The 26179-nt window shown below is 38.0% G+C and overlaps 1 protein-coding gene across 7 annotated transcripts in view; it reads left to right on the top strand.

Annotated features, from left to right (window-relative positions):
* Positions 1 to 26179, top strand: part of SCN4A (sodium voltage-gated channel alpha subunit 4) — a 360773-nt gene that overhangs the window by 250185 nt on the left and 84409 nt on the right. For all 7 annotated transcript variants that reach the window (XM_053699718.1, XM_053699730.1, XM_053699721.1 and 4 more), the window contains 2 exons: positions 10433 to 10894; positions 20251 to 20374. In XM_053699718.1, the coding sequence (XP_053555693.1) occupies positions 10433 to 10894; positions 20251 to 20374 (586 nt within the window). The remainder of the gene's footprint in view (positions 1 to 10432; positions 10895 to 20250; positions 20375 to 26179) is intronic.

Raw genomic sequence — 26179 nt, 5'->3', positions numbered from 1 at the left:
AATTACCAAAAGGCAATGGCAAAGCCATGTATTCCTGCTATTTCTAAACAAAGGGGATCCCAGAGAAGCTTTTACAACCATTTGTGTCATGATTACAAGGGGTATGTAAATAATTTCAGTGAAAAACCCAAAGTTTATGAAAAATTAAAGAATTTTTTTTATTTGATTGCATTTGTCATGAATTATACCAAAATGGGCCTAGATCAATACATTGGGGGAAAATTATCAAGCTCTGAATGGAGCTTGATGCCCCTGTTTCCGTGCAAGCCTTCAGGCTAGCTGGAAACAGTAGTTATGAAGCAGCGGTCTAAAGACCATGGCCTCTAGTTATGAAGCTCCGTATTTATCTGCATTCGCCGGCCCAATACGCTCGCCTATGCTCGCCTAACATCACTGCCGCTGACCTGAATACGTTCGCCAAAGTTATCAAAAAAGCTGTCATGAAGCCGCGCACCAAGTACGGAGCGATGAGCAGCGGACTGTTGTTAACTGACAGTCATCGATCTTGCTGCTCATCGGCTTCTTCGCAGCTTTCTTGCTAGCCTGTCACTAAGCACCCACACTATACTGTACAGTTATACCCCCTAAACCGCCACTCCCGGAGCCCCCCGCACCTAAATAAACTTATAACCCCCTAAACCGCCGCTCCAGGACCCTGCCGCAACTATAATAAATATATTAACCCCTAAACCGCCGCTCCCGGATCCCGCCGCCACTATAATAAATATATGAACCCCTAAACCACCGCTCCCGGACCCCGCCGCCACCTACATTATACCTATTAACCCCTAATCTGCCGCCCCTATACCGCTGCCACCTACATAAAGTTATTAACCCCTATCCTGCCGATCCCGGACCCCGCCGGGATCGGCAGGATAATTGTTTAACCCCTTAATTAATTGTTTAACCCCTTAACCGCCGCACCCGGAGCCCTCCGCCACCTACATTACATTTATTAACCCCTATCCTGCCCCCCCTACACCGCCACCACCTACAGTACATTGATTAACCCCTAATCTACCCCCCCTACACCGCCGCCAATATATTAAATGAATTAACCCCAAAACCTAAGTCTAACCCTAACCCTAACACCCCCCTAACTTAAATATTATTTAAATTAATCTAAATAAATATTCCTATAATTAAATAAATTAATCCTATTTAAAACTAAATGTATGTATTGGGTACTTGTAAAGCGCGGCTAATCACCGGTAAGGGTCTCAAGGCGCTGCTCATTTTATCGACCTCGGAAGGATGAAAGGCTGAGTGGACCTTGCCAGGGATCGAACCTGCAACCCTTGGGTTACTACAGAGCTCAGCCACAGTGCCTTAGCATGTTGAGCTATCTGTCTGGCTTATAAAATATATCTTCATCCTTCTGGCAATGATCGGCTCCATCTTGAAGACCTCCAGTGCGGAGCCTCCTTCCAGCACGATGGACTAACGACGAATGACGGTTCCTTTAAATGACGCCATCCAAGATGGCGTCCTTCGAATTCCGATTGGCTGATAGGATTCTATCAGCCAATCGCAATTAAAGTAGGAAAAATCCTATTGGCTGATGTAATCAGCCAATCGGATTGAAGTTCAATCCGATTGGCTGATTGGATCAGCCAATAGAATGCGACGTCAATTCTATTGGCTGATCCAATCAGCCAATCGGATTGAACTTCAATCTGATTGGCTGATTACATCAGCCAATAGGATTTTTCCTACCTTAATTCCGATTGGCTAATAGAATCCTATCAGTCAATTGGAATTTGAGGGACGCCATCTTGGATGACGTCATTTAAAGGAACCGTCATTCGTCGTTAGTCTGTCGTGCTGGAAGGAGGCTCCGCGCCGGAGGTCTTTAAGATGGAGCCGATCATCGCCGGAAGGATGAAGATTTTTATTTTATTAGGGGGTTTAGATTAGGTGTAATTAGATTAAACTTCTTGTAATATTTTTTTATTTTTTGTAATTTAGTGTTTTGTTTTTTTTGTGATATAGTTTAGTTTATTTAATTGTATTTTATTTTAGATAATTGTAGTTAATTGATTTAATTAATTTATTGATAGTGTAGTGTTAGGTGTATTTGTAACTTAGGTTAGAATTTATTTTACAGGTAAATTTGTAGTTATTTTAACTAGGTAGCTATTAAATAGTTATTAACTATTTAATAGCTATTATACCTAGTTAAAATAAATACAAAGTTGCCTGTAAAATAAAAATAAACCTTAAAATAGCTATAATGTAATTAATAATTATATTGTAGCTATCTTAGGGTTTATTTTACAGGTAAGTATTTAGTTTTAAATGGGATTAATTAATTTAATTATAGGAATATTTATTTAGATTAATTTAAATAATATTTAAGTTCGGGGGGGTGTTAGGGTTAGGGTTAGACTTAGGTTTTGGGGTTAATTCATTGAATATATTGGCGGCGGTGTAGGGGGGGGTAGATTAGGGGTTAATCAATGTACTGTAGGTGGCGGCGGTGTAGGGGGGGGGCAGGATAGGGGTTAATAAATGTAATGTAGGTGGCGATGGGCTCCGGGTGCGGCGGTTTAGGGGTTAAACAATTCATTTATTTGTGGCGGGGTCCGGGATCGGCAGGATAGGGGTTAATAACTTTATGTAGGTGGCGGCGGTATAGGGGGGTGGCAGATTAGGGGTTAATAGGTATAATGTAGGTGGCGGCGGGGTCCAGGAGCGGCGGTTTAGGGGTTCATATATTTATTATAGTTGCGGCGGGGTCCGGGAGCGGTGGTTTAGGGGTTCATATATTTATTATAGTTGCAGCGGGGTCCGGGAGTGGCGGTTTAGGGGTTAATAATATAAAGTAGGTGGCGGCGGTGTGGGGGGGGCAGATTAGGGGTGTTTAGACTCGGGGTACATGTTAGGGTGTTAGGTGCAGACACTTCCCATAGAAATCAATGGGATATCGGGCAGCAGCAAACATGAGCTCTCGCTGCTGTCAGACTCCCATTGATTCCTATCAATGGGGTAACTTCCAAAAGTAGTCAGATTGTGCCGAACTTGCGTTCGTAACATCTGTAGTGATGTAACCATCGATCTGTGTCGGACTGAGTCCGGCGGATCGTATGTTATGTCACTAAATTCTACTTTTGCCGGGCTGTAGGGCTTGATAACTACAGCGAATCAGCCTCGCCACAAATACGCTGCGGAATTCCAGCGTGTTTGCGGTTGACGGCTTGATAACTAGGGCAAGTTCTTCTCTGAAAGTCCCGGTAGTGAAGAGGTTAAAGTAACGTGCATGTAAATATGACTGTGCATTCAAAGTAACGTGCATGTAATAATGAAAGTGCATTCAAAGTAATGCAATGTAAGTATGAATGTACATTCAAAGTAACGTGCATGTAAGTATGAATGTGCATTTAAAGTAAGGTGCATGTAAGCATGACTTCATTCAAAGTAACGTGCATGTAAGCATGACTGTGCATTCAAAGTAGTGAGCATGTAAGCATGAATGTGCATTTAAAGTAACGTGCATGTAAGTATGAATGTATATTCAATGTAACGTGCATGTAAGAATGAATGTGCAATCAAAGTAATGTGTATGTAAGCATGACTGTGCATCCAAAGTAATGTGTATGTAAGCATGAATGTGCATTTAAAGTAACGTGCATGTAAGCATGACTGTGCATCCAAAGTAATGTGTATGTAAGCATGAATGTGCATTTAAAGTAACGTGCATGTAAGCATGACTGTGTATCCAAAGTAATGTGTATGTAAGCATGAATGTGCATCCAAAGTGATGTGTATGTAAGCATGAATGTGCATTTAAAATAACGTGCTTGTAAGCATGAATGTGCATTCAAAGTAATGTGCATGTAAGCATGACTGTGCATTCAAAGTAGCGAGCATGTAAGCATTAATGTGTATTTAAAGTAACGTGCATGTAAGCATGACTGTGCATCCAAAGTAATGTGTATGTAAGCATGAATGTGCATTTAAAGTAACGTGCATGTAAGCATGAATGTGCATTTAAAGTAACGTGCATGTAAGCATGAATGTGCATTTAAAGTAACGTGCATGTAAGCATGAATGTGCATTTAAAGTAACGTACATGTAAGCATGAATGTGCATTTAAAGTAACGTGCATGTAAGTATGAATGTGCATTTAAAGTAACGTACATGTAAGCATGAATGTGCATTTAAAGTAACGTGCATGTAAGTATGAATGTGCATTTAAAGTAACGTGCATGTAAGCATGAATGTGCCTCCAAAGTAATGTGCAAATAAGCGTGAATGTTTATTAAAAATGTACTTGCTCTTTACTGCAGTGTTGCTCAACCTCTTTTTGTAATAAGTAGCCCTACAGCAGAGGTGGGCATCTATCGGCCTTCCAGATGTTATGGACTACATCTCCCATGATGCTTTGCCAGCATTATGGCTAAAAGAGCATTATGGGAGATGTAGTCCATAACATCTGGAGGGCTGATAATTGCCCACCCCTGCCCTACAGGCATAAATATTTGTCATGCCTATCTCAGCTGCAACACTTAAATATTATTAGGTTAAAAAAATAAGAAGCAATTATGCATTTGCCTAATTATGACACTTTGGTATCAGATATTTTTTTTGCCTTCAGGAATATATTTTCAAACGCACACAGTACACATATAGGGCCAGATTACAAGTGGCGTACTTACGGCTTTTTTTCGCTTTTGCGCTGACTGCTCTCAAAGTAAACTTTTAACATTGACTGGTTAGCGAGTGTATTCGAAGTTAAGCGTAAAAAGTTAGCGCACTAGTAAAAGTCAAATGCACGCTAACTTCAGGACTTTGGATATCGCAACTGCGTTAACTTCTTCTCCCATAGACTTCAATAGAGCGTGCTGTTCAAAAAAACAAACAAAAAAAACTGCATTAGACCAACTCCACTAAAGCTGAAGGTAGTTATGAATATTTCATATTCATATAGAAGAAAATTTTATTTTTATTTTTAAATATTTCTTTCTCTCTCTCTCTCTGTCTATATATATATATATATTATTTTTTGTATTTTATTTTTTGTAAAATATATATCTAATAGAGATGTCCATTTGTTTTCGGCTGAATGCACATTCGTCATGAAAATCTGAATGAATGCACCAACGAAAATAAAGAAAATAAAAAAAAAATGTATCGAAAATCGTATTCAATATTTACCTTTATTTGTTTTTAAACGGTTAATATTTACCTTAACATTCTCTCCATGCTCTTGAGAGCTTATTAAGGTAAGTATTGTACCTACAGTTGAACTTTTCCACAGTAGCTTTGAAACATTTACATTAGTTTTAACAAAATTTATGTAAATGTTTAACGAAAATTCAATTTACATTTATTTTTAAATTGAATAGTACAGCCAACTAATATTCTGGGAAACAAATTTCCCTGAATATTTTAAATGAAAATTAATGTCTAAACCGTTGGCAACAAAAGTGAGTACACCCCTAAGTGGAAATGTCCAAATTGGGCCCAAAGTGTCAATATTTTGTGTGACCACCATTATTTTCCAGCACTGCCTTAACCCTCTCGGGCATGGAGTTCACAAGAGCTTCAAAGGTTGCCACTGGAGTCCTCTTTCACTCCTCCATGACGACATCACGGAGCTGGTGGATGTTAGAGACATTGCGCTCCGCCAACTTCCATTTGAGGATGCCCCACAGATGCTCAATAGGGTTTAAGTCTGGAGACATGCTTGGCCAGTCCATCACCTTTACTCTCAGCTTCTTTAGCAAGGCAGTGGTTGTCTTGGAGGTGTGTTTGGGGTCGTTACCATGTTGGAATACTACCCTGAGGCCCAGTCTCCGAAGGGAAGGGATCAATATGTCACAGTACATGTTGGCACTCATGTTTACCTCAATGAACTGTAGCTCCCCAGAGCCGGGAACACTCATGCAGGTCCAGACCATGACACTCCCACCACCATGCTTGACTGTAGGCAAGAAACACTTGTCTTTGTACTCCTCACCTGGTTGCCGCAACACACGCTTGACACCATCTGAACCAAATAAGTTTATCTTGGTCTCATCGGACCACAGGACATGGTTCCAGTAATCCAGGTCCTTAGTCTGCTTGTCTTCAGCAAACTATTTGCAGGCTTTCTTGTGCATCATCTTTAAAAGAGGCTTTCTTCTGGGACGACAGTCATGCAGACCCATTTGATGCAGTGTGCGGCATATGGTCTGAGCACTGACAGGCTGACCCCACACCCCTTCATCCTCTGCAGCAATGCTGGCAGCACTCATAGGTCTATTTCCCAAAGACAACCTCTGGATATGACACTGAGCATGTGCACTCAACTTCTTTGGTCGACCATGGCGAGGCCTGTTCTGATTGGAACCTGTCCTGTAAAATCGCTGTATGGTTCTGCCCACCATGCTGCAGCTCAGTTTCAGGGTCTTGGCAATCTTCTTATAGCCTATGCTATCTTTATGTAGAGCAACAATTCTTTTTTTTAGATCCTCAGAGAGTTCTTTGCCATGAGGTGCCATGTTGAACTTCCAGTGACCAGTATGAGAGAGTGTTAGAGCGATAACACCAAATTTAACACACCTGCTCCCCATTCACACCTGAGACCTTGTAACACTAACGCGTCACATGACACCGGGGAGGGAAAATGGCTAATTGAGCTCAATTTTGACATTTCCAAATAGGGGTGTACTCACTTTTGTTGCCAACCGTTTAGACATTAATGGCTGTGTGTCGAGTTATTTTGAGGGGACAGCAAATTTACACTGTTATACAGGCTGTACACTCACTACTTTACATTGTAGCAAAGTGTCATTTCTTCAGTGTTGTCACATGAAAAGATATAATAAAATATTTACAAAAATGTGAGGAGTGTACTCATTTTTGTGAGATACTGTATATACTGTATAAATATATATATATATGTGTGTATGTGTATATATGTATATACTAGTGTATATATGTGTTTATATGTGTATATCCAAACAACCAAATCATGTGTGCATTCACATATTCCTGATAGAAGTCCTTGGAGAAGAAAAATAGAAAAAATTGAAAAAAAAGCCCCACTAAAACCCTAATCTGTTGCGCAAAGCCCATGATGCATTCTCCTCGAAAAGTGTACATAAATATGCAAATACACCCAAGATCTCCTATCTTTGAGCCCTTACAACTTTTGAGTGCAATATTTTTTTTTAAATATCATTTTTATTAGACAGTGTTAATATGAGTGTAACTGTATTTTGCAATGTATTTTTGAAGTATTTCTTGAAACTTTTATGTCGCGGAAAACTGTTAACTACAGCCCTTCTAGTGCGGAAAGGATTGTTGCGTAAAAGGTGATTGCAAGACTTGCAATAGCTGCGCAATGGAAAAAGATTGTGAAAAAACCATATCACCCGCGGAAAACTCATAACGAGTGACTTGTAATCTTGCCCTGTGTATTTTATTATATATATAGGTCTTACAACCGCTGCTTCTTAAAGGGACATGAAACCCAAAAATTTTATTTCATGATTCAGATAGAGAATACAAATTTGAACAGCTTTCCAATGTACTTCTATTATTTAATTTTCTTCCTTCTCTTTTTATCCTTTGCTGAAAGGTTTATCTTGGCAAGCTCAGAATCAGCAAAGAACCTAGGTTCTAGCTGCTTATTAGTGGCTGCATAAATATATACCGATTGTCATTGGCTCACCCATGTATTCAGTTAGAAACCAGCAGTGCATTACTGCTCCTTTAACAAATTATACCAAGAGAATGAAACAAATTAGAAAACAGAAGTACATTAGAAAGTTGTTTAAAATTGTATTTTCTATCTGAATCGTGAAAAACATTTTTTGGGTTTCATGTCCCTTTAACTTCCGTTTCTGGCGGACCAGAAACGTTGGGGCATCGATGCAGCAACTGCTGCTTTATAGATTGACCCCTTTATATTGACCCCTTTATATGGATTTCTCCACTGCAGTCCTCCAGTATCCATAATTGGACAGATTCTAAGGATTTCCCTACCTTAGCACAGGCAAGTCACAGGTAATTAAGTGAGCAGCTGAGCACCCCAGGCAGGGAAATACAACCAGGTCCATTAGGGCTGCATGAGGGTAGAACTGAGAAATAATAATGGAAATAATGGAATAGCAAGTGCTGGAGTACCCCCAGGGGGACATGTTTCACAGGGTGAGAAACAAGGCTTTACTGAATGTATGATGCTAGTTAAAGGGACATTCTAATATCCCTATGTGTTTTATCCTGCACAGGGCATATAAACATATTTCAGGAGCAGCAGGACGTGGCTGTGCACCAAGAAGTGGCAGCATAAGCTTTTAGCTGTCATATTCAGGATTGATTCCCAGTTATACAGCATTATATGAATATAGTTGAAGCTTTAAAAATATACATAAAATAAACTGTAGGCTTGTGCACCCTTGACGTAGGCTACACATTTTCCAATTATCTGTGTGACATTCTGCTGCAGAAAACCTTGAACCCAAAGGTCAGCATGGAGGGAATATCCACTTACTGAAAACTGAGTCCCTGTGACGCAAATTCTTCACTACCATGGATGCCAGGTGCTTTGTTTCTGATTGCACTCTACTTGTCTCTCTCAGTACATTGCACCTGCCAAGATTACCCAACCTGCAGCTGGATGCAAGGGCACAGGTCATCTTCTAGATCAATCACCCTGAGGCTCCCCTACAGCTGTCTCCACAATCCTTACACTACAGGCAATGAGACTCCAACTAGCAAGATCTTTCAATTTAAATGCATGCAATGACCCTTAAAGCTTAGGTATAAATGTATCATGTCCCCTCAAAAATGGATCAGGTATAAAAACAGTTGTAAATAGTTTATTTCATTATTTGTATGTTGAAAAAAAAACTTCCTATTTCCCAATCTTGCTTTATTTTAGCTTGCACCTAGCCCCACTATTATATCTAGAGCACTTATTCAACCTGACCCCCTAGCTGATCACCTGCCAAAGTATCCCCTACATAACTATCCCTTCAGTGCAAAATCATCCAACACCTAAGGGAGCCCTTACACAACTGCTCCACAGCAAACACACTAACACCTAAAGGGCAAAAATGCTAAAAAAAAAAAAAAAAACACTTTTCCTTAAATATCCTAAAGTAATCCCATTTCCAGCATCCATCTATCATTACTCTCTTCTGTTTAATAACAAAAGGGTTCCTCAGGGCCCTCTTCTTTGCTGGATATGATCCAAGTCTGGAGGCCCCTCCCATTGATCTCATTTTGTATGGTTATTAAAATAACCAGTTGGGATTAGGGGGGGTGGGTGGGTTCTGTCAAAATGGAGCCTTCCAATTCTTCTAAGCATCAGGTAGCATCACAGTTGCTATCAACTGAATGAGATGTAGCACTAAGGTGGCATTGCACTTTCTAGAACTGGTCTCTAGAAAGAGTGGGTTTTAAAATGTAGAGGGAGGTGCTCTATTTTTTTTTCTTTGTAAGGTACGTGTGATAGCTTTCTGCTAGGACTCCTCTGTAAAACCTGTGGAATATACAGCTTGGGTGTGACCCACGTGGCTGGTAAGGTGATTTTTAATCAGAGACAGCAAGACATTATTTTACCATATAGGTGCTTGAAATACTTTATTAACTTTCTTAGCATGTTGTTTGTGAAAAGTCAACTCTAATAATTTTATTAATAGATGGTGAGTTGAGGAAGTTACAAGTCAGCTTGCAGGCAGACATGATAAGTGTTTAACATAATCCTTGTCTGATGTTTGGGCTTCAGCGGCCACGCGTAGATCCTGTCAGTTGCTGAGTTTGGTTGGTTTCTGGTCATTTTAAAAACAGATACAAATCCATAAATCTGCAATTCCAAAATCCAAACTTATTCTGAAAGTCAAACTTTTTTCATTAATATTTTTAAAAAAATATTAAAAATTTCTATTTTCCCTGCCTGTAAGTCTTCTCTGCTTGTGTCTTTGTTTTTTTGAGTCTACAATGCAAATAATAGTCAATATTTATTAAAAACAACAAATGTTTCCATTCTGATTACAGTACTGTACTATATTTCTAAGGGTACTATGTATACAAAAGTATTTAAAATGATATAAAACTGCCTTTAGGTTACATGTATAAACTATATTATGACACGTACATATTGGCTAAATGACTGTCCCATTAAAAGATGCAAGTATTCCAAAATTTAAAGTATTCCAAAATCCAAACCTTTTCCGGTCCCAAGTAGTTTGTAGCTGAATTAAACCCAAAACAAAGGCTCAGAATCATTAGCTGGCTGCCAGCTACAACCCATTAGATGTAGTGTCCATGTAAATTATAAACATAATTATAAATGATTACATAAAAAACATTAACATTTTAAAAATTATATATATTAAAAGAACATTAAGAAAATAAATTAAAATTAAATAAAATGTTATCAAAATATACTTTTTACTTAATTTATACTGAATTTCTGAAGTTGTGTTCTGTTTTTCAGGTACTCAACCTATTCTTAGCCTTGCTGCTAAGCTCCTTTAGTGCTGACAATCTTGCTGCTCCTGATGATGATGGAGAGATAAATAATATGCAGATCGCCATTGGGAGGATTAATAGGGGTATTGACTTTGTGAAAGCAACTGTTCTATCTATGTTGCACATAAAAAAGGAAAAGAAGAGTGAAGAAGATGACAATAATGATGATGTTACCAAAGATAAAGACAGCATTGCCCTGAATCATCTAAATACAGAACAAGAGTTCAAATCAGACTTTCAGTATATTGATGGTCTTGCTTTAAAGGATCGATACCTTATGGAGGAGTTTAATCACACTAATTTGATTAACAATCCAAACTTTCGCATAGAAGTTCCAATTGCTTCTGAGGAGTCTGATTTTGATTTTCCAGAGGAGGATGAGTTCAGCACACAGTCTGAGATAGAGGACGTTGTATTAAACCGAAAGGTACCTTCACTGCTTATTAAAATGCCTCACCTTTGACAATGCAATGGGTAAAAACACATTCACTAGATTTAGAGTTTTGCGTTAGAAGGGGTGCGTTAGCTACTCATGTTTTTTCCCCCCACACCTTTTTAAACAACGCTGGTATTTAGAGTTCTCTGAAGGGCTGCATTAGGCTCCAAAAAGGGAGCGTAGAGCATAATTTACCGCCACTGCAACTCTAAATACCAGCGTTGCTTACGGACACGGCCAGCTTAAAAAACGTGCTCGTGCACGATATCCCCATAGGAAACAATGGGGCAGTTTGAGCTAAAAAAAAAAACTAACACCTGCAAAAAAGCAGCGTTCAGCTCCTAACACAGCCTCATTGTTTCCTATGGGGAAACACGTCCTAAGTCTGCACCTAACACCCTAACATGAACCCCGAGTCTAAACACCCCTAACCTTACACTTATTAACCCCTAATCTGCCACCCCCGCTATCGCTGACCCTTGCATATTATTATTAACCCCTAATCTGCCGCTCCGCACACCGCCGCAACCTACATTATAGCTATGTACCCCTAATCTGCTGCCCCTAACATCGCCGACCCCTATATTATATTTATTAACCCCTAATCTGCCCCCCCAATGTCGCCGCTACCTAACTACACTTATTAACCCCTAATCTGCCGACCGGACCTCGCCGCCACTATAATAAATGTATTAACCCCTAAAGCTAAGTCTAACCCTAACCCTAACACCCCTTAAGTTAAATTTTATTTAAATCTAACGAAATAAAATAAATCTTATTAAATAAATTAATCCTATTTAAAGCTAAATACTTACCTGTAAAATAAACCCTAATATAGCTACAATATAAATAATGATTATATTGTAGCTATTTTAGCATTTATATTTATTTTACAGGCAACTTTGTATTTATTTTAACTAGGTACAATAGCTATTAAATAGTTAATAACTATTTAATAGCTACCTAGTTAAAATAATTACAAAATTACCTGTAAAATAAATCCTAACCTAAGTTACAATTAAACCTAACACTACACTATCAATAAATTAATTAACTAAACTATCTACAATTATCTACAATTAATTCAACTAAACTAAATTACAAAAAAAAACAAACACTAAATTACAAAAAATAAAAAAGATTACAAGAATTACACCTACTCTAAGCCCCCTAAAAAAAATAACAAAGCCCCCCAAAATAAAAAATGCCCTACCCTATTCTAAAATAATAAGTTAACAGCTCTTTTACCTTACCAGCCCTTAAAAGGGCCATTTGCGGGGCATGCCCCAAAGAAATCAGCTCTTTTGCATTTAAAAAAAACATACAATACCCCCCCCCAACATTACAACCCACCACCCACATACCCCTAATCTAACCCAAACACCCCTTAAAAAACCTAACACTAAGCCCCTGAAGATCTCCCTACCTTATCTTCACCACACCGGGTATCACCGATCCGTCCAGAAGAGGCTCCGAAGTCTTCATCCTATCCAGCAAGAAGAGGTCCAGAAGAGGGTCCAAAGTCTTCATCCTATCCGGCAAGAAGAGGACATCCGGACTGGTAGACATGTTCATCCAGGCGGCGTCTTCTATCTTCATCCATCCAGTGCAGAGCGGGACCATCTTGAAGCAGCCGATGCAGATCCATCCTCTTCTTCCGGCGACCCCCGATGAATGAAGGTTCCTTTAAGTGACGTCATCCAAGATGGCGTCCCTCGAATTCTGATTGGCTGATAGGATTCTATCAGTCAATCGGAATTAAGGTAGGAAAAATCTAATTGGCTGATTGAATCAGCCAATCAGATTCAAGTTCAATCTGATTGACTGATCCAATCAGCCAAACAGATTGAGCTTGAATTCTATTGGCTGTTCAGATCAGCCAATAGAATGCGAGCTCAATCTGATTTGCTGATACAATCAGCCAATCGGATTGAATTTGAATCTGATTGGCTGATTCAATCAGCCAATCAGATTTTTCCTACCTTAATTCCGATTGGCTGATAGAATCCTATCAGCCAATCAGAATTCGAGGGACACCATCTTGGATGACGTCACTTAAAGGAACCTTCATTCGTCGGGAGTCGCCGGAAGAAGAGGATGGATCCGCGTCGGCTGCTTCAAGATGATCCCGATCCACGCCGGATGGATGAAGATAGAAGACGCCGCCTGAATGAACATGTCTACCGGTCCGGATGTCCTCTTCTTGCCTGATAGGATGAAGACTTTGGACCCTCTTCTGGACCTCTTCTTTCCGGATAGGATGAAGACTTCGGAGCCTCTTCTGGACGGATCGGTGATACCCGGCGTGGTGGAGATAAGGTAGGGAGATCTTCAGGGGCTTAGTGTTAGGTTTTTAAGGGGTGTTTCGGTTAGATTAGGGGTATGTGGATGGTGGGTTGTAATGTTGGGGGGGTATTGTATGTTTTTTTTAAATGCAAAAGAGCTGATTTCTTTGGGGCATGCCCCGCAAAAGGCCCTTTTAAGGGCTGGTAAGGTAAAAGAGCTGTTAACTTTTTATTTTAGAATAGGGTAGGGCATTTTTTTATTTTGGGGGCTTTTTTATTTTTTTAGGGGGCTTAAAGTAGGTGTAATTAGTTTAAAATTCTTGTAATCTTTTTTTTATTTTTTGTAATTTAGTGTTTGCTTTTTTTTGTAATTTAGTTTAGTTGATTTAATTGTAGATAATTGTAGATAGTTTAGTTAATTAATTTATTGATAGTGTAGTGTTAGGTTTAATTGTAACTTAGGTTAGGATTTATTTTACAGGTAATTTTGTAATTATTTTAACTAGGTAGCTATTAAATAGTTATTAACTATTTAATAGCTATTGTACCGAGTTAAAATAAATACAAAGTTGCCTGTAAAATAAATATAAATGCTAAAATAGCTACAATATAATTATTATTTATATTGTAGCTATATTAGGGTTTATTTTACAGGTAAGTATTTAGCTTTAAATAGGATTAATTTATTTAATAAGATGTATTTTATTTCGTTAGATTTAAATTAAATTTAACTTAGGGGGTGTTAGTGTTAGGGTTAGACTTAGCTTTAGGGGTTAATACATTTAATAGAGTAGCGGCGAGGTCTGGTCAGCAGATTAGGGGTTAATAAGTGTAGGTAAGGTAGCTGCGACGTTGGGGGGGGCAGATTAGGGGTTAATAAATATTATGTAGGTGTTGGCGATGTTAGGGGCAGCAGATTAGGGTTACATAGGGATAATGTAGGTTGCGGCGGTGTGCGGTCGGCAGATTAGGGGTTAAAAAATTTGATTAGAGTGGCGGCGATGTGGGGGGACCTCGGTTTAGGGGTACATAGGTAGTTTATGGGTGTTAGTGTACTTTAGAGCACAGTAGTTAAGAGCTTTATGAACCTGCGTTAGCCCCTAAAGCTCTTAACTCCTGACTTTTTTCTGCGGCTGGAGTCTTGTCGTTAGAGTTCTAACGCTCACTTCAGCCAAGACTCTAAATATCGGCGTTAGGAAGATCCCATTGAAAAGATAAGATATACAATTGACGTAAGGGGATCTGCGGTATGGAAAAGTCGCGGCTGGAAAGTGAGCGTTAGACCCTTTCCTGACTGACTCTAAATACCAGCGGGCGGCCAAAACCAGCGTTAGGACCCCTTAACGCTGGTTTTGACGGCTAACACAGAACTCTAAATCTAGGCGATTGTTTGTCCCGACTTCCTTTGTTCCTCTTTATTATTTATCAAGGCTACTTAACAGTATTTATGATAAATATAATGTTGTATTGTTTTATGGACAAGCACAAGAACACCAAAGTTTTTTAAATAATCGGTGTGGAGTATAACGCGTGGCCAACCCATTTACCTATTGGAAGGGGTTAATAGATATTTTAGGTAGTTTCATAGGGTTTTTTGTTTTGTGTTACACACACTTATTCAAATAGTGTCCCATATTGTGCTGGACTGTTGTAATATGAATTTGTATACTTACTGATTTATTGTATATTTATTGATTATGTCAACCTTGAAAGGTAACAGGGCATACTCCATTTTCTTTTATGTATTTAAATGTTTTTAATAGTGTTATTTTTTATTAATATAAGGCTAGATTATCATTTTTGCGTTATGAGCGGCTCGGTGCTAACTTGCAAGTTATTTCCACCGCTCACCTCCCTATAGCGCTGCTATTACAGATTTTCAAAAACTCAACATTAGCAGGCAATATGTCAGCGTTGAGCTCCATTGAGCTCCATACCGCACACAAATACCAGCGCTGCTTTGAGCTGGTTTTACATGCTCGTGCACGATTTCCCCGTAGACATCAATGGAGAGAGCCAGCTAAACAAAAACACCTGCAATAAAGGAGCATAAAGCTCCGTAACGCAGCCCCATTGATTCCTATGGGGAAAGAAAATTTATGTTTACACCTAACACCCTAACATAAACCCCGAGTTAAACACCCCTAATCTGCTGCCCCTGACATCGCCGACACCTACATTACACTTATTAACCCCTAATCTGTCTCCCCCAATGTTGTCGCTACCTACACTTATTAACCCCTAATCTGCCACCCCCGACATAGCTGCCACCTACCTACACTTATTAACCCCTAATCTTCCACCCCCAACGTCGCTGCTACTATACTAAAGTTATTAACCCCTAACCCTAACACCTACTAACTTGAACATAACTAAAATAAATCTAAATAAAAATGACAATTAATACCTAAATAATTCCTATTTAAAACTAAATACTTACCTTTAAAATAAACCCTAACTAATAATTACATTGTAGCTATCTTAGGTTATATTTTTATTTCACAGGCAAGTTTGAATTTAATTTAAATAGGTAGACTAGTTAGTAAATAGTTATTAACTATTTACTAACTACCTAACTAAAATAAATACAAATTTACCTGTAAAATAAAACCTAACCTGTCTTACACTGACACCTAACATTACACTACAATTAAATAAATTACATTAATTAAATACAATTAACTAAATTACAAAAACAAACACTAATTTACACAAAATAAAAAAGAAATGATCAAATATTTAAACTAATTACACCTAATCTAATAGCCATATCAAAATAAAAAAGCCCCCCCCAAAATAAAAAAAAGCTCTAGCCTACAGTAAAATGCCAATAGCCCTTAAAAGGGCCTTTTGCGGGGCATTGTCCCAAATAAATCAGCTCTTTTACCTGTAATAAAAAAATATAAACAATCCCCCAACAGTAAAACCCACCACCCACACAACCAAACCCTCCAAATAAAATCCTAGCTAAAAAACCTAAGCTCCCCATTGCCCTGAAAAGGGCATTTGGATAGACATTGCCCTTAAAAGGGCATTTAGCTCTTTTTCAGCCCAAACCCTAATCTAAAAATAAAATCCACCCAATAAACCCTTAAAAAAACTTAACGCTAACCCCCGAAGATCCACTGACAGTTTTTGAATACCGGACATCCATCCTCAACGAAGCTGGGAGAAGTCTTCATTCAAGCAGCAAGAAGTCCTCAACAAAGCTGGGAGAAGTCTTCATCCAAGCGGCAAGAAGTGGTCCTCCATGCGGGCAAACGTCTTCATCCAGACGGCATCTTTTATCTTCATCCTTCCGTTGCGGAGCGGCTCCATCTTCAAGACATCCGGCGTGGAGCATCCTCTTCATACGGTCCCAGCCGTACACTGAAGGTTCCTTTAAATGATGTCATCCAAGATGGCGTCCCTTGAATTCCGATTGGCTGATAGAATTCTATCAGCCAATTGGAATCAGCCAATAGGATTGAAGCTCAATCCTATTGACTGATTGCATCAGCCAATAGGATTGTTTAACCTTTAATTTCGATTGGCTGATAGAATTCTATTTTTTGTAATTTAGTTAATTGTATTTAATGTAATTTATTTAATTGCAGTGTAATGTTGGGTGTTAGTGTAAGACAGGTTAGGTTTTATTTTACAGGTAAATTTGTATTTATTTTAACTAGTTAGTTGATATCTATTTACTAACTACTCTACCTAGTTAAAATAAATACAAACTTACCTGTGAAATAAAAATATAACCTAAGATAGCTACAATATAACTATTAGTTATATTGTAGCTATCTTAGGGTTTATTTTATAGGGAAGTATTTAGTTTTAAATAGGAATTATTTAGGTATTAATTGTAATTTATATTTAGATTTATTTTAATTATGTTTAAGTTATTGGGTGTTAGGGTTAGGGTTAGATTTAGGGTTAGGTTTAGAGGTTAATAACTTTAGTATAGTGGCGGCGACATTGGGGGCGGAAGATTAGGGGTTAATAAGTGTAGGTAGGTGGTGGCTATGTTAGGGGCAGCAGATTAGGGGTTAATAAGTATAATCTAGGTATCGGCGATGTCGGTGGCAGCAGATTAGGAGTTAATAACAGTAATGTAGGTTGCGGCGATGTTAGGGACAGCAGATTAGGGGTTAATAATATTTAACTATTGTTTGCGATGCAGGAGTACGGCGGTTTAGGTGTTAATAAGCTTATTATAGTGGCAACAATGTCGGGAGTGGCAGATTAGGGTTTATAATTTATTTTAGCATTTGCGATGCAGGAGGGCCTCGGTTTAGGGGTTTATAGGTAGTTTATGAGTGTTAGTGTACTTTTTAGCACTTTAGTTATGAGTTTATGTTACGACGTTCTAACATAAAAGCCATAACTACTGACTCTCAGTTTACGGTATGAATCTTGTAGTTATGGGCTGTACCGCTCACTTTTTGGCCGGACAGGCAAACTTATAATACCGGTGCTGTGGAAGTCCCATTGAAAAAAGGACTTTTTGAAAGCTGCAGTAGTTGCGTGATGGCCAAAAAATTGTGCGGTACAGCTGTACCTACAAAACTCGTATTACCAGCGGTAGTGAAAAATAGCCATAACGATGCTTTTTCACTCATAACGCAAAACTCGTAATCTAGCCGATAATTAATAAAAGTTAAGTTTTATTGACAGGCACGCTCACTTCTCCCGGACATCAACATTTCTGTACTATTTGTTTTCTAGTAGTGTGCTAGAAGGATTCTTTTTTTTTAGTTGTTTATATATTGAAATTACTGTAGTTATTAACCCCTTAACGACTCATGTCGTACAGGGTACGTCTTACGCAAACTGGTCTTTAGAGACCAGTGACGTAGGTGTTTAAAGCAGCTGGAAGCGATCCTGATCGCTTCCAGCCGCTTTCAAGGTATTGCTGTGATGCTTTGATATTGAGGCATCACTGCAATACCTTTTCTGGCATACCGATGCAGAGAGGGCCAACGATGGTGCCGATCGTTGGTGGGTGGGAGCAGCTGCAGGGAGGCCCATTGCTGGGAAACTTCTGCCGGATTAGTCCCCGGTGCGTGCAGGAGTGCACGCCCCCGCAATCTACACCGGTTGTGGTGGGAGCGGATGGTGATGTGGTGGGAGCGGGTGGTTGGGGGAAAATGTTTATTTATAAAAAGGGATCTGGGAGAGGGGGAGGGGATATTGAGGGGGGGCAGCTACACTACAGAAAAATAAAAAAATATTTAAAAAAATGCAAAATAGTTTGAAAAGTGGGTACTGGCAGACAGCTGCCAGTACCCAAAATGCACCAAATAATGAGAGGGGGGAGGATTAGAGAGCTGTTTGGGGGGGCTCAGGGAGGTTGAGTGCTAAGGGGGGATCCTACACAGCAGCATATGTAAATATGCTAAAAAAAATTAAAAGATAGCTTTTATTTTAGTACTGGCAGACTTTCTGCCAGTATTTAAGATGACGGGAACAATTGTGGGGTGGGGGAGGGAAGAGAGCTGTTTGGGAGGGATTGTGGGTGTGATGTGTCAGGTGGGAGGCTGATCTCTACACTAAAGCTAAAATTAACCCTGCAAGCTCCCTACAAGCTACCTAATTAACCCCTTCACTGCTAGCCATAATACACGTGTGATGCGCAGCGGCATTTAGCAGCCTTGTGATTACCAAAAAGCAACGCCAAAGCCATATATGTAGGCTATTTCTGAACAAAGGGGATCCCAGAGGAGCATTTACAACCATTTGTGCCATAATTGCACAAGCTGTTTGCAAATAATTTCAGTGAGAAACCTAAAATTGTGAAAAATGTAATGATTTTTTTAATTTGATCGCATTTGGCATTGAAATGGTGGCATGAACTATACCAAGATGGGCCTAGATCAATACTTGGGGTTTTCTACTACACTACACTACAATAAAGCTAAAATTAACCCTAGAAGCTCCCTACATGCTCCCTAATTAACCTCTTCACTGCTGGGCATAATACACGTGTGGTGCGCAGTGGAATTTAGCGGCCTTCTAATTACCAAAAAGCAAAGCGAAAGCCATATATGTCTGCTATTTCTGAACAAAGGGGATCCCAGAGAAGCATTTACAACCATATATGCCATAATTGCACAAGTTGTTTGTAAATAATTTCAGTGAGAACCCTAAAGATTGTGAAAAAGTGAACAATTTTTTTTATTTGATCGCATTTGGCGGTGATATGGTGGCATGAAATATACCAAAATGAGCCTAGATCAATATGTTGGGATGTCTTCTAAAAAAATATATATATATATACGTCAAGGGATATTCAGGAATTCCTGAAAGATATCAGTGTCCCAATGTAACAAGCGCTAATTTAAAAAAAAAGTGGTTTGGAAATAACAAAGTGCTACTTGTACTTATTGTCCTATAACTTGCAAAAAAAGCAAAGAACATGTAAACATTGGGTATTTCTAAACTCAGGACAAAATTTAGAAACTATTTAGCACGGGTGTTTTTTGGTGGTTGTAGATGTGTAACAGATTTTGGGGGTCATTTTTTCCTCATATTTTATAATTTTTTTTATAGTAAATTGTAAGATATGATCAAAATAATGGTATCTTTAGAAAGTCCATTTAATGGTGAGAAAAATGGTATATAATATGTGTGGGTACAGTAAATGAGTAAGAAGAAAATTACAACTAAACACAAACACTGCAGAAATGTAAAAATAGCCCTGGTCCTTAAGGGAAATAAATTGAAAAATTGCCTTGTCCTTAAGGGGTTAAGATCTACAGTTGATCAGCAGGTCAAGCAAACCTTTTTTGCCCTTTGTCTTGTGGGTTTAATTTTTGTCTGTTGGATATCTATTTCACATAAATTTTTGTTTCTGGATGTTGGTTAAACTTTTTAGATATTGTCTTAGGTGTAACTGATCAAATAACAGAGGCAACATCTTAGAACAGAATTCTGTTAAATGGATAAACATTTAAAAGTATTGTCTAGACTTAGCTGACCAACATTTCAAATGTATTTTCAAGAAAAGGATAACCAATGTTTCAAATACCTGCATCCATATTACCTATCATTACAATGTGATTATATTTTTCTCTGTAGAAGAAATTTGATGATGGATCATCATTTTGTAGCACAGCAGATTATAAACCTCCCGTGCCAGAGGAGGAAGATGAGGCATTTGACCATAAGGAAGAAGAAGGTCCAGAGGAATGCTTTACACAAGGTATGTTAAAGAATGTGTAAAATTTATCATTTGATTTGGAGCTCTACACTTTGTATTATATGTGTATTTTAGTGGACTTTTTTTTATCATGAGGTACACGGTAATTCTGTAAAGAAGTTGTGTAATTTTTATGTCTGGGTATTCATTGATGCTGCACTATATAGCTTGTTTATCTGCAGATTTCACTGATAAAATAGTCTGTATTTTTGGGATTTTATGGACTTTAGCTATACAGATTGTATCCCACAAGTCTTCCTAGAGCTGAGCTGGATAGACAAATTATTTGGATCTCCAAGAGTTGTAATTTACAGTCTGTATGCTATAGTAGACATTTTCAGTCAGTATCTCTTGGTATCTGATTGATATGAGATGTGCAATCAATGTCCCATGTGATGAGGGATCTCTTCTGTATCATAAGAGTACTGGAACTCACCAACAAGAGGTGAACTCATCTAAGTGACCTCACAGGAGCAGACCTCACTGGATTCTCTATGAAAAAGGAAATTAACATTGTCCCGGTGAGCTGAGAGTTGCCTTTTATAGAAAGTAATGAAGCTCTCTGGAATGCAGAATCTCAAACGGGAGTTAATACAGGAATACCCAGGGCTAATTACATTTTTTTAAAAGCAAAAACAAAATCAAATTTCATGTTTCATCCAATTCCTTGGACATATTATAACAGCCCACACCTTAACTATTGCAAGGACTACTGAATAGCAGGTCTGGATTTCCACAATGTCTCACAATAGGGCAAGGGGTACCTTTAGATTGAACAAGGATTAGCTGAATCTCCCCATGTCCACATCTGGCCCGTATTTCGCTGACAACGTCCAGAGAGAGTTTGGCATCCCCCACTGGGCTGAGCTGAGATTAAAATGCTGCGGGCAAGCTCTGCCGTCGTTGGAATTCAGCCGTAAGTGCAGATATCTCCTCCTTAATCCAATCATCTGACTCCGTGTCGAGTTGCCTCGGTATGGATCTCTTCGCGGACATCTAAATGAGCTAGGTCCCCCTCTGGAGGGCCGGCCACATCCCCCAGAACCGGGATTGAAGTGCAAGGTAAGGATCCCACACAGGCTGTCAATTGTGGGTACATCAGAACTTTCTCCGCAGTAAGCTGGGCCGTATTAAATTGTAGATTTCCTCCCTGGGTATCAAGATCTGTCGTCGCCGCCATCTCCAGTTTAGACATGGCCATCTCCATATGTACATGTTCCATGAGGGACACAAGGCAGTCTAATTTGCTGCATAACCTGTGCTCGAGATCAAGAAACAGGTCTTTTATGGTGATATAAACATCCCCCCATGTTTCAGATCTTATTGCAGGGGGGGGGGGGCTGAGTTCTCTTTCCTTGTAGGCCGCCAAGAGATCTCTGCGGTCCAGTCTGGGAAGTCCCTTTTCTTTCAATATTTATATAGTCCAGTTCAGCAAAGCGTTATCTACTTCATGAAGTTCAATTTCATTCTGGATGGATGTAAAAAATCTTGATTACAAGGCGGCTTATAACACTTTTTTACAGAGCTCCCAGTTTAGCAGCCATCTTAGGCCATAGCCCAGACACGCCCCCTATATTTTGTACTTTTACTGTGCATTTAAATTTACGTCTACTTTGTACTTTTAATATTATTTTTTTTAACTACTTATTTGAGCACTATATTGTAAAACATGTCTCTCGTATAGAGAAATGTAGGTAAAAAAAAAACAAGGCCAGATGCTCCACTTTTATGAACAGTGTCAACATAATGTAAAATTTCCTTAAAAAACAATGATCACTTAAAATGTCTCATGCAAGTAGGGTTAACATTAGGGATATAGGAACATAAAGGGCTATGAATAGGGATATAGGAAATAAAATATTGCTTCTCTGTTCCCTATAACAATATGTTGAAGTCCAAAATGGGGTTAAATACATAGTTAAAGTCAGCTCCAGAGCAGCAATGCACTTCTTGTCCTGAGCTGAACACATATATGTGTAGTCACCCGTGCTCAAATAGGGTTTTTAACAACCACCACAAAAGCGGCGTTATTTCACCTCCTTATAGCGCTGGTATTACAAGTTTTGAAAGAGCAGGCTTGTACAGGCGATATGGTGGCGTTGAGCTCCATACCGCACCTGGAAACAAGTGCTGCTTTGACGTGCTCGTGCACGATTTCCTCATAGACATCAATGGGGAGAGCCTGCAAAAAAAAAAAGCCTAACACCTGCGATCGCAGAAACAAAAGCTCTGCAACGCAGCCCCATTGATGTCTATGGGGAAAAAGAAAATAGTGTTTAAACCTAACACCCTAACATAAACCCTGAGTCTAAACACCCCTAATCTGCTGCCCCTGACATCGCTGCCACCTACATACAGTTATTAACCCCTAATCTGCCACCACCAACATTGCCGCCACCTACATAAAACTATTAACCCCTAATCTGCCACTCCCAATGTCGCCTCCACTATACTAAAGTTATTAACCTTTAAACCTTTGGCCTCCCACATACCACTAAATAAATCCATTAACCCCTAACCCTAACGTAACCCTAAGACTAACCCTAACACCCACTAACTTTAACATAATAAAAATATAGCTAAATTAAATTTACAATAATTAACTAAATAAACCTATTAACCCCTAATCCGCCAGCCCCCCACATTGCAACAAGCTAAATTAAACAATATTAACCCCTAAACCTAACCCTAACCCCCCTAACTTTAACATAATTAAAATAGAGATAAACTAAAGTTACAATTATTAACTAAATAATACCTATTTAAAACTAAATACCTGTGAAATAAAACCTAAGCTAGCTACAATATAACTAATAGTTATATTGTATCTAGCTTAGGTTTTATTTTTATTTCACAGGTAAGTTTGTATTTATTCTAACTAGGTAGACTAGTTAGTAAATAGTTATTAACTATTTACTAACTACCTAGTTAAAATAAATACAAACTTACCTGTGAAATAAAGCCTAACCTGCATAACATTAAAAAAAAAATAAACACTGAAATTACTAAAAAATAAAAATAACTAAATTACATAAAACAAACAAACACTATATTACAAAAAATAAGAAACAAATTATCAAAAATAAAAGGGCCTTTTGTGGGGCATGGCCCCAAAGAATTCAGCTCTTTTACCTGTAAAAAAAATACAAACACCCCCCCAACAGTAAAACCCGCCGCTCCCACAACCGACCCCGCAAATAACTATCTAAAAAACCTAAGCTCCCCATTGTATGGAAATTGCCCTTAAAAGGGCATTTAGCTCTTTTACATGCCCAGACCCTAATCTAAAAACAAAAACTCACCTAAAAAAAACTTAAATAAACCTAACACTAACTCCAGACGATCCACTTACAGTTATTGAAGTCCTGCTTGAAGGATCCATCCAGCCGGCAAGAAGTCTTCATCCAGACGGCCTCTTCCATCTTCATTTAGCCGGTGAAGTCCTCATCCAGGCGGCAAGAAGTCTTCATCCAGACCGCATCTTCTATCTTCATCAATCTGGCGTGCAGTGGGTCCATCCAGAAGACATCCGGCACGGAGCATCCTCTTCATACGGTCGCCACCTTTAACTGGAACATCAATGCAAGTGACGTCATCCAAGATGGCGCCCCTTGCATTCCTGTTGGCTGAAAGATTTCAATCAGCCAATAGGATTTGAGCAGCTCTCATCCTATTGGCTGTTCCAATCAGCCAATAGGATTGAGCAGCTCTTATTCTATTGGCTGTTCCAATCAGACAATAGGATGAGAGCTTAATAGAAATGCAAGGGACGCCATCTTGGATGACGTCACTTGCATTGAAGTTCCAGTTTATGAAGGCGACCGTAGAGGATGCTCCGCGCTGGATATCTTCAGGATGGACCCGCTCTGTGCCGGATGAATGAAGATAGAAGATGCCATCTGGATGAAGACTTATTGCCGGCTGGATGGATCCTTCAAGCGGGACTTCAATAACTGTAAGTGGATCGTTGGGAGTTAGTGTTAGGTTTATTTAAGTTTTTTTTTGAGTGAGTTTTATTTTTAGATTAGGGTCTGGCCATGTAAAAGAGCTAAATGCCCTTTTCAAGGCAATGGGGAGCTTAGTTTTTTTTAGATAGTTATTTTATTTGGGGGGGTTGTGGGGGTGGTGGGTTTTACTGTTGGGGGGTTGTTTGTATTTTTTTTACAGGTAAAAGAGCTGAATTATTTGGGGCAATGCCCCACAAAAGGCCCTTTTAAGGGCCATTGGTAGTTTATTGTTGGTTAGGTTTATATTTTTTTTATTTATTTATTTTTTATTTATTTTGATAGGGCTATTAGATTAGATGTCATTCTTTTTCATTTTTGATAATTTGTTTCTTATTTTTTGTAATTAAGTGGATTTTTTTGTAATTTAGTTATTTTATTTTTTGTAATTAGATACTTTTTGTCATTTTTAGAGTAGTGTTAGGATTTTTTAATGTGTAGTTTAGTTTAATTTATTGGTAGTTAATTTAATTGTAGTTTGATAATTATCTTAGATTAGATGTAATTCTTTTTTATTTTTGATAATTTGTTTCTTATTTTTTGTAATTATGTGTTTTTTTGTAATTTAGTTATTTTATTTTTTTTGTAATTAGATACTTTTTGTCATTTTTAGAGTAGTGTTAGGATTTTTTAATGTGTAGTTTAGTTTAATTTATTGGTAGTTAATTTAATTGTAGTTTGATAATTATCTTAGATTAGATGTAATTCTTTTTTATTTTTGATAATTTGTTTCTTATTTTTTGTAATTATGTGTTTTTTTGTAATTTAGTTATTTTATTTTTTTGTAATTAGATACTTTTTGTCATTTTTAGAGTAGTGTTAGGATTTTTTAATGTGTAGTTTAGTTTAATTTATTGGTAGTTAATTTATTTGTAGTTTGATAATTATCTTAGATTAGATGTAATTCTTTTTTATTTTTGATAATTTGTTTCTTATTTTTTGTAATTATGTGTTTTTTTGTAATTTAGTTATTTTATTTTTTTTGGAATTAGATACTTTTTGTCATTTTTAGAGTAGTTTTAGGAATTTTTTTTAATGTGTAGTTTAGTTTAATTTAATTGGTAGTTAATTTAATTATAGTTTAATAATTATCTTAGTTTAATTTTTAGTTTAAAATGAATTTATTTAATTTGACAGGTAAGTTTTAATTTAGTTTAAGATAGGGAATTGTAATTTTAATATAAAGTTAGGGGGTTTATAGGTTTAGGGGTTAATAGTTTATTTTAGTATATTTCGTTGTAGGGGGCTTTTGGTTTAGGGGTTAATAGTTTATTTAAGTATATTTCGTTGTGGGGGCTTGCGGTTTAAGGGTTAATAGGTTTATTATAGCGGCAATGTGGGCGGACGGTAGATTAGGGGTTAATAATATTTAAATAGTGTTTGCGATGCGGGAGGGCGGCGGTTTAGGGGTTAATAGGTTTATTATAGTGGCAATGATGTCAGGGAGCGACGGAATAGGGGTAAATACATTTTAATAGTGGCGGTGATGTCCGTAGCGGCAGATTAGGGGTTAATAAATTTATTATAGTGTTTGTGATGCAGAGGGAAATTGAAGGATCATCAGAGACAGAGAAAGAATAAAAATGTATTATAAATTTAAATTACAATAAAAAAAATTATAACAAACATAATAATGTGGTTTGATTTGGCTGGGCATGCACTTAACATGGGCATATTACAGAAATGTATAATTTGATTGCAATGAAGTGTTGTGGTTTTTAAGAATGCTAATTATAATTAAAATGTATCAAAATGATATGAAATTATTAATTGCACACATCATGTACTGGTATTGGGCTAAATT

The sequence above is a fragment of the Bombina bombina genome, chromosome 1 (genome assembly GCF_027579735.1).
Source record: "Bombina bombina isolate aBomBom1 chromosome 1, aBomBom1.pri, whole genome shotgun sequence".
NCBI lineage: Eukaryota > Metazoa > Chordata > Amphibia > Anura > Bombinatoridae > Bombina > Bombina bombina.
Note: the sequence above shows the minus strand (reverse complement) of the source record. Positions and strands in the feature narration are given on the sequence as shown.